This window comes from Neodiprion virginianus, chromosome 5 (assembly GCF_021901495.1).
Source record: "Neodiprion virginianus isolate iyNeoVirg1 chromosome 5, iyNeoVirg1.1, whole genome shotgun sequence".
Taxonomy (NCBI): Eukaryota; Metazoa; Arthropoda; class Insecta; order Hymenoptera; family Diprionidae; genus Neodiprion; species Neodiprion virginianus.
This window is the reverse complement of record NC_060881.1, coordinates 3,732,379-3,741,211: the sequence shown is the minus strand read 5'-3', so window position 1 is coordinate 3,741,211 and position 8,833 is coordinate 3,732,379. Positions and strand designations below refer to the sequence as shown.

Genomic DNA, 8,833 nt, shown 5'->3' with positions numbered 1-8,833 from the left:
TTCGCGGGAAACGGTATAAACTGCTTGAAAATAGATAGCGGTAACTGAGGATATAACAACGTACTTAATACAAAATTTGTCACGAAAATATAGAAAATATCAAATGCCAATGAATCTAACTGCTGTTACCAACGGCGAGAGATCTTGATCATTGTTGATTCGGAGATGTAACTTCGTGTAAAGCCCGCGTGATGCGTGCTAAACAGTTCCCAAGTGACGGTTTTGGACGTTTTGGATTTCTCTCTGTTTTGGATGTCAACCAGTACGCTGTGATCTGACATCTGTTTTCGATTCGTAGCCTGGCGAATCGTAACGCAGTTCGGAAAATTCAAAACTGTAGCGTCTCATCGAAAGCGTTACTGCAAGTTTTTTCATTTACTTGCTATATATCCCCGCCAAAAACGGCACGACCAGGTTCTAGTCGTTCTAGAATTTGTTTGGTTTCGATACACGCTGTAAGTCTATATTTGCTTAACAAAATTGATACCGATTACGGGAAAGCATTGAACAGTGTTTACTATTTTCGCTCTGGACTTACATCCAATCGTAAATATGCATGAAGGTGGATGTAACATTGGTAAAATCTCCATAACTGGACTGTTCCAGCAAAGATTTTTTGACATTATTTGCTCCGTAAATATGCCCTGAGGCATGCATCGAGCCGAAGCAAATATTTCAATCAATTTCTTCTCAGAAGCTGCGCAGAAACTTACAAATGTCAGATCACCACTCAGAAGTAACAACGCCGCAGAGCAAAAGGTTTCGAAACAGCTCCACTATGTTTACTCCTTATACCCCTGGTCGTGCTCAGCGCAGAATGCAATTTGACCCAAGATCCAGGCATACCGTCGTTGACATAGAAGACCCTGATGCCGAAGATAACATAGACGATGCTTTGTTAGGTATGTTTATGTGACGTGGATGGAGAGATGATTGCTGGTTAGCATGACATATTTTTCTCTATTCATTTGCAGATTTGATTAAACTCACCTGGAATATCTCGGCAGTATCACCTTTATTCGGTCTCGACATTAAAGATGACGTGAGATTAAAACAGTACTCCAAAAAACTCAGAGAAATGGTGGCAACCTCTTTGTACAAAGATAATGTATCTTACGAAGCTAAATTCACTCCTATGCATCATCTGGTATGCAGTCCTTCAGATCCTCCAGCTGTAAAGGTACGCCAAGGTTATTTGCAGAATACAGAGGGATTGATTTCAATAATCAAAATTGTTACAAGTTTAACAAAATCTTCTGAATAGCAAGGAAATTTCTCTATATATATGAGAATGACTATATTTCATAATCTGTCGTACATACCCCCACTCGCCAGTTTGTAATGGAGACTACATGAAACGTACTGACAACCTTTTTCTCCAGGTAGAAGTCCATTCCAAAGACGACGAACAGGATACTGAAATGAAACAAATTTATCTCGGAATATTTTTGTCCTGGGGTCCTAGGTCTGACGTGGAAGCAGAAAATGTAAAATTACCAATTCTATTAAACAGAGGACTGCAAGGTGTTGCGCAGGCTGTACACTCTACATTAAGTCAGATGTTTGACTGTACAATTACAGCTATGCCAGCCAGTCAGGAAGATCTTATGTGGTTAACTACGATTGTTCTTAATTCTGATGTAGCTGAATCGCGAAGCACTAAGAAGACTGCTCAGTATGAATTAATACTAGAGTATACTATCCCTGAATTGCCGGCATCTGACTTGATCAAAGTCAAATTTCCGCTGAAGACTATGAAGACTTTGTGGTCAAAGTAAATTCCAACTACTTTCACCTTTATTATTAGCCTACTTTTGATGCAGTAGCAACGCCTTCTAAATATGGTCATTATTTGAAATGTTGTGTTTCTGAATATGTAGAAATTATTATTGATTTTGAATTTAATTGATTTCAGAATCTGTCCCACTCATCTGAGTGCCACAAACGATAATGAGCAAGTCGCTAGTATAATAGATCTGAGTCAGGTGAATCGGTTTTTCGAATGTCTGAGGATTAAGATGCTGAAGAGTGCTAGTCTCGAGTTGGGATATTGTTTACTGGAAAAAATTAGCTTGCCAAATTTTACCATTAAATCTAATAAGGTTTGTCACGCTCTCTCTTTTATACATCAGTGACTATGAGTTGAAAAATAAATTTAAACTACACATTTTCTAAGTAAACTATTGAAATTTTTATAGAACAGAGAACAACTGATTTAATTTCATTACGCGTACTTTGTCAACTTAGTTAACGTATGTGTACTTATATTGTATTCCCATATATTTCAGATGAAAGTAACAGATATTGAAGCGATTGATCGAGTTCTTTGGTTTTTTCAAGAAAAAGCCGTACTTCATTTTCAAGCCCCAATCCCAATTAGGAACGAAGAGTGTTAATTAATTGTCTTGTTAATCTTGCATTTAATGTCTTGATATACTGTGGTACATATTTCTCTACAATGTTTACTCGTTAATGCATCTAAAAGTGCTTGTAATTTTAACCAAATTTAATATCTTTTCGTTATTTATACGTAGTGTTTTAGATTAATTAGTCAATTCCGATATTTTTATAATCTTCATACTTACCGTGTCGTTCCGAATATAAGCTGAGGTTTTTTGTCGTTGACAGTACCTGCCAAAATAGTTCTCGTCTTATACGCGGACCCGGTGTCTTATATGCGAGTAACTATGAAAAACATCCTGAAATATTCTTAGAATTGCGGGTCGTCTTATATGCGGGGTCTGCTTATACTCGGAACAACACAGTATTTAGTATTATCCGTTGAAAACTACCTCTTATAATATTAGTATAGTATAATATTATGCCTTAACTATTTAAATGTTATTCCTGGGATCGTTTGATCAATTCTTAAACACGGATTCACGTCCTATTACTTGATTAAAGACGTTACTCGCAATTTTACGTTGTCATACTATTAAGTAGTAAATTCATCTGTAAGAATTGTCGAACGCGTATACGCGGCGCGAAAATTTCGTATTTTAATGGCCCCCAATGCGCGATCAATAAAGTCGTAGAAGAAGCGTTCGTGGCCGGACGTATGGTTCGTTTGTGTGTAAAAGGGATCGAATTTATGGAAATTAAATATTTTATTACTTGATGAATGCGTGAAAATAGTTGTTGTTATTTACCTTGTAAATATAACTTCCGTTTAGTCAAATTGGGCTCTGCTCAAGGTGAATTATGCACATTAAATAAATTTTTAATATCACTTCGAATTTTGGTCTACAGAATTATGGTTTTCTAAAATAACGTTTATTCATACCTCGTGAAATGACATCCCTGGCCCATATATCATTTTTATTGAGTTGTGAGAATTTTTTATTCATAAATTCATGTCAATCGTAACATAGATTCTTTACCGTAATTATCTGTTATAGCAAGTTGAAAAGTACAAGTCTTATGTACGCAAAATTGGATACCGGAATAAATTCTGACCTGCTTGACACAAAATTGAATTTAATTAGTACATAACGCAAAATGGCATCGATTGAAGAAAGTTGGAAGGAGGCTACAGAAGGATTGAACAGCGACACGTGCGACACTTGGATAATCAAGTTGCAGGATGTCTATTCTGAAGAGAAACGAACCTACCACAATCTTGATTATCTTCAAGACAAGTTACTCCACTACTACGAGATTAAGGACAATTTAACTAATCCCAGGGCCGTACTCCTCGCACTGTTCTTTCAAAAGTAACTTATCAATCGATGATAACATATGTTTGAATAAAGATAAATAAAATATTTAAACCTGATGTAAATTTTGCAGTTTTGAGTATGATCCAAAGGCGTTGGATTGCGAGGAAAAAAATCTACAACACTTTATTACCTTTGCAGATGAGGCAGAAATCCCTGCGGTGAGTTCAATTACTTTTCATCTCGGTACATCTCTCTAATTGAATTCAATAACGTTACAAGTTTCTATCAAAGACTTGACAATCTACATTCCCAGGATGGAGAATTACGCAATGAGGTTTGTGCTCTGCTGAAAGCAGCTGCTACTCATAGTACAGACGCACACAAGGTTGGAGGTGCCTTTGGCGAAGAGGATGCTCACTATCTTCTTGACTTGGATATGGCCATACTGGGTGCCGAACCTGAGAAGTATACAGAATATACAGAACGTGTACGCGGTGAATATGGGTTCCTTAGTGCACCGATGTATACTGCCTTAAGACTTAAGGTAATTTGTATACGTCCTCATGTTCCTACTTTGTATAGACATTTATAATTGATATGATCTTTTGTTCGCTTTGTTTTCTTTTTTTTTGGGTTGATGGCATACGAATTTTACAGGTGTTGCAAAATTTTTTGCAAATTCCAAACATATTTGCTACCAAGGAGTTTCGCGAAAAGTTCGAGGAACAAGCACGTAAAAATATCCAAGCTGAAGTTGCGCTGTTGTCTTAGGAATTGAAAATTTGATGTCGTATGGGCATTTATACCTAAATGTTAACACCTTACATTTACGTTCGTTTATTCTTCTCCTTTTTCGCTTTTTTACTGTTGCTAACTAAACCGCTGTGATTGAAATGATCGAGATATTATGTAAAACAACAACGGATACATCACCTATAACTGATTGTGAATGTGAGAATATAAATATTCGCTATAATTCAACATGTATTATCATTAAGATGACAAAAAATTCTGATTTACAAACATTGTTGACATAATGTGGTACAACTATAAAGAAAATTTCCAGCCACATTGACGGTCCCCATTGCTGTCTTTTTTTAAATAATATTTCAAAAATCAGAGTTGCATATTTTTCAGTCTGAATAATGGACAATATAGCTGCCTTTTTTTAATGATATTAAATTCAAAACACGAACAAGATTGACGTTGATCTATTATAATTCATGAAGTATGTACACATGTCTTTAGCTTCGATATACTAGATGCGATATTGACAGACAACGGAGTGAAAATACTACGTGTAATAAGAAGAGTATCTTCATTTTAAAGATTTTAGCCAATGATGCGCACATGTAGTTTCTTGGTCATATAATGAATCGAATAAGAATCAAAGACATTGATACGTGTTTCGTGAATTAGTTATTGTCTTGTATGTAATAAATCGATGATTTGTGACAAAATAAAAACGTATATGATGTTGTAGTTTGGGTATAATCGTTAATAGAGGACCCCATGAATCATGTTCTATCATCAATACATATTTTTTTATAAAAAGGCTTTCGACCACCAGCAGTTGTACTCTACTATGGTAAATATTGCTCTGCATTATCCATTTCTTTCGTGATGCTAAATACGACAGAATATTGTCGGTAACCGAAATGCATTTACCGTCCAGGAGCACCTGGAAAATTAGTTCCAAAGACTTATTTAGTGTCATAGGGCGCTACTAAAACGGGGATATGAATAAAAACAAAAAGTGTATTAATTCATTACAATATTTTTCATGAGCTGTCGAAATCTTCCCTCGCTGAGTGTAGTATGCTCCATCGTACCGTTTCCGAATAATTTCAATCCAAAGTTGAGGGTTTTACGGTACGAACAACGCGAGCAAGCGAGAGCGAAAACGTACCAGTAGCGTTTGGCTCATTGACAATACCTATAAGCATAGACCGCGTAGCCGGCCTGAGAAGTCGATATCGGAATAGAAAGAGAAAGTTGCATAGTTCACCGCAGTCTTCGTCTGGTGGCGCATGCGCGGGGCACGCGTAACTACGAATTTGCGCGTTCACCGCGTCCACTGAGTTTATTATTATATCCATGTTGCTACCAAATGTTATTTAATGTGATTTTGTGTATGAAAATAACTGAAAATACTAACCAAAATACCAGGAATATGCCTCATATGTAAAGCAAAACAAATTCCAAAATGCGAACGTAGTTTTCACATGTAAGTATTGTATTTGTAGTTTATAGCCTAAACTACAAATTTCATACTTATATACATTGATTCGTATTGTGATTGGAGGTTTCCCAAAAATGAATCAATAAAGCACAGACAGCATTTTACAATTTAACATTCAATTATTTGATTCTAATGTTTTATGCGTGGTTTTATGTATATACAATATAAGAACTTCCACTCCTCCGTTCATTTTCTATTTCATTCTTGCTGAAAAGAAACGCGGAACGCGCATGCGCGATTAGACAAGGACAGAGGTGTTATATGCAGCTTTCTCTTTCTGTTGCGCTACCGCATTTACCAACGTGCAACCTCCGCACTCCGATGGTCTATTATCCTTGCATGCCTCTGAGTAAGCAATAAGCTTGCACAGGCCCGTATACGTGTCTGGCATATACCTATACAGGTACAAAAGTGGGCGAAACTATCATAGTACCAACCTATAGTCATTTGCGTTAACATCTGTTTGTAAAAAGTAAATAATATTAAAATGTAAAAAAAAATACACTATGAACTTCGTAACACGAAATGAAAATTACTGCACAAATCAATAACTAGTTATTGAAAACGCGTTTGTAGACTGGTGGTTACAGGACGGACAGCATAGTTTTGTAGGACTTACTAAACTATTTTCGTTTTGGAGTGAACAAATTTCATTGACACCCCATCAACATGCCAGCTGTAATAGTCGAGCCACCACAGCGCAGCGAACAGATGTGGCAGGCTTTAAAAACCCATATAACTAGAGAACGTCAAAGAAAGAAACAAGGTAACTCAAGTTTTAACTTTGTGACAATATCGTCCTACGCAAATGGAAATTTTTTTTAACATCAACAGCGTAACAAATCCTTTGCATATACGTGTTATATTTGATGTACAGAGCAAGAAGCAGATGCTGAAGAGGAACGTCAAAGGAAGGAAAGAGAGCGTCAACAAAAGCAGGATGTTATGACACTTGGAGAAACTCGCGTTCAGATATCACGTCTCGAAAGTGAACTGTCGCAACTCAAGGATGAGAAGCATCAGCTCTTTTTACAACTAAAGAAAGTTCTGAACGAAGATGATAATCGCAGACGTCAACTTATAAAAGAGACTAGGTGATAACTTATCAATACAGTGAAGCAATTCCTTACAGTTAGCACTTCGGTAATACTGCCTTGTGCTCACAGATGACTAATATTGCTCGAGACGCTAATGAATTAGCGTAAAATTTGTGAATCTGATAGTGCTTATCAGACTCATAAATTTTCTGCAGAAGAACCAGGAACCTCAAAATCTTGGTCCTTACAGCAGCCTGAGCTGTTTTATAAATGAGATATGTCGCCTTTCATTGTTAGTAACGTTTCTTTGGTAATAATGAAAAAACTTACATTTTTAGTGTAACGTCGGAGGTGTTGTCGGCAGTGGGTGGCTACCCTGGCACCGGAGCCGGAGTGGTTCATCCTCAGTTGTTTTTACCACTGCAAACACGAAGTCCGCATTACAAAGTTCCAGCAACTGCACCAACGCACTCAATGCTGCCAAGTGTGCGTACAATTCACAGAATTGCATGTATCGTTTGGTTTATTTTTCTCAAAAATTATCATTACCTCAATTTCGATTTCATCTTATTCTTGTGTCTGTTTTCAGGGACCCTTGAAGCGAACGCACAGTCCTTCACCGCCTCTCACTGCTTCTCCGTATCACTCCGGATACGGATATAAACCTCCACCTTCCATTCCCAGCTATAATCCACCGCCAGCAAGTAGGTATTTTTGTTTTTTGTTGAATGAAGAAGTCTTATTCGATATGTTTCAAACAGACTATTCTTAGTCAATTCAATTTTTCTGCAGAAAAGAATGTCCTTTTGTTGCTGGTATCAAATGGTATATTTTTTAGAATCTGAAGATGCGGCGAGGAGATCTAGCGATGTCAGAGCTGTGCTTTGGAACAGTGAGTATTTAAACTTCTGATGAGCTTGGTAAAATCGAAACCTAATATTCGTACGAGTCTGCTCATTTGAATGCAAAACGTAGTACCAACCATTTGATCTTCCTTCACAGAGGGAAACCAGTATTCAACGTCAAATTTCTACTCAGCGCCACAGGGTCAGAATGTCTACAACTACACAGCACCTAGTTCTCAGTCTTCTAGAGAACCTGAACCTGGGAAACTGAACTATTTGGCTGGTAGTCGAGGCACAATGTCATCTCATCAACCTGGTAAGGCATGCAGAGGAGTATTCAAATTAACCAAGCTAAGATTAATAACATATTCATAAACAAACCCTGATGTTGTATTCACTCATGAAGAATTCGACCAAATTCGAAAACAATTTTTCACTAGCTTACGTTGCAAGTATGCATTCTTTGGAGCACAAAGGAGCTTATTCGGAGGACAAATTCTACCTCCGGCCAGGTAGCCACGTCACTGTTCACGGAGGAGCTATTCCCATACAACAGCCACCACAGGTATCGGTTTCGCAAGTTGAAAACCTAAACATACAAGTCTTATTCGTTGTGAAAGTTTTATTCCTTCATACTACTTCTTTCATCACTATTTCACAGGGTGCTAAAACCGGTGGTATTACATCAGGGTATCCAGTCAGGGCACCACAGCCTCCTCCTGGTGCGTATCCACCTCCACCTGGTACTTATGTCAGTGCGTCTGCTGCAAATGTCGGTGGTCGTCTATTGTATACTCAACCTACACGGTATATGCAACGAGAAGTTTAATGAGTTGAATGATAATGATAAACATGACAATATTATTATATCACATGAACGATATACGAACCAAAATACAAGTAAAATAAAACAGTTTATTGATAAACGGTACATAACACTTTCTATATACCGACACTTATATTGTTAGATATCCAATTCATTGCTAGTATTTTTGATGCAATAGTTGATGAAAAATGAGCGAAATAAAGAGAATTTGATAGAGTAGTTAA

The 8,833-nt window shown here is 37.1% G+C and overlaps 3 protein-coding genes and 1 long non-coding RNA gene across 8 annotated transcripts; 3 read left to right on the top strand and 1 right to left on the bottom strand.

The window, feature by feature from the left end:
* Window positions 1-319: 319 nt before the first annotated feature.
* On the top strand, window positions 320-3,127 carry LOC124304970 (centromere protein L-like). Of its 3 annotated transcripts, none has more exons than XM_046763831.1 (6): window positions 320-455; window positions 695-902; window positions 975-1,180; window positions 1,383-1,774; window positions 1,916-2,102; window positions 2,289-3,127. In XM_046763831.1, exons 2-6 carry the CDS (start codon window positions 716-718, stop codon window positions 2,394-2,396), a joined length of 1,080 nt encoding a protein of 359 aa, XP_046619787.1. In that variant the 5' UTR covers window positions 320-455; window positions 695-715; the 3' UTR covers window positions 2,397-3,127. The 3 variants fall into 3 exon arrangements, with proteins under 3 accessions (XP_046619787.1, XP_046619788.1, XP_046619786.1); XM_046763832.1 differs by having other exon boundaries at window positions 345-455; window positions 607-902; XM_046763830.1 differs by lacking the exon at window positions 320-455 and adding an exon at window positions 473-577.
* LOC124304975 (uncharacterized) lies at window positions 3,057-5,141 on the top strand. 2 transcript variants are annotated; one of them, XM_046763846.1, is made up of 5 exons: window positions 3,057-3,194; window positions 3,399-3,713; window positions 3,790-3,877; window positions 3,973-4,203; window positions 4,317-5,141. In XM_046763846.1, the coding sequence occupies exons 2-5, from the start codon at window positions 3,499-3,501 to the stop codon at window positions 4,428-4,430; spliced, it is 648 nt and encodes a 215-aa protein (XP_046619802.1). In that variant the 5' UTR covers window positions 3,057-3,194; window positions 3,399-3,498; the 3' UTR covers window positions 4,431-5,141. The 2 variants fall into 2 exon arrangements, with proteins under 2 accessions (XP_046619802.1, XP_046619803.1); XM_046763847.1 differs by lacking the exon at window positions 3,057-3,194 and adding an exon at window positions 3,219-3,328.
* On the bottom strand, window positions 4,995-5,545 carry LOC124304977 (uncharacterized). The gene is made up of 2 exons (XR_006908298.1): window positions 5,433-5,545; window positions 4,995-5,340 (listed from the first exon to the last, which is right to left on the bottom strand). It is a non-coding gene; the product is annotated as an uncharacterized LOC124304977 (long non-coding RNA).
* Window positions 5,546-5,721: 176 nt separating this feature from the next.
* LOC124304971 (G protein pathway suppressor 2) lies at window positions 5,722-8,705 on the top strand. 2 transcript variants are annotated; one of them, XM_046763833.1, is made up of 9 exons: window positions 5,722-5,886; window positions 6,478-6,667; window positions 6,779-6,995; window positions 7,277-7,445; window positions 7,528-7,642; window positions 7,777-7,830; window positions 7,941-8,099; window positions 8,224-8,348; window positions 8,445-8,705. In XM_046763833.1, exons 2-9 carry the CDS (start codon window positions 6,571-6,573, stop codon window positions 8,610-8,612), a joined length of 1,104 nt encoding a protein of 367 aa, XP_046619789.1. In that variant the 5' UTR covers window positions 5,722-5,886; window positions 6,478-6,570; the 3' UTR covers window positions 8,613-8,705. The 2 variants fall into 2 exon arrangements, with proteins under 2 accessions (XP_046619789.1, XP_046619790.1); XM_046763834.1 differs by lacking the exon at window positions 5,722-5,886 and having other exon boundaries at window positions 6,236-6,667; window positions 7,277-7,424.
* The last annotated feature ends 128 nt before the right edge of the window (window positions 8,706-8,833 follow it).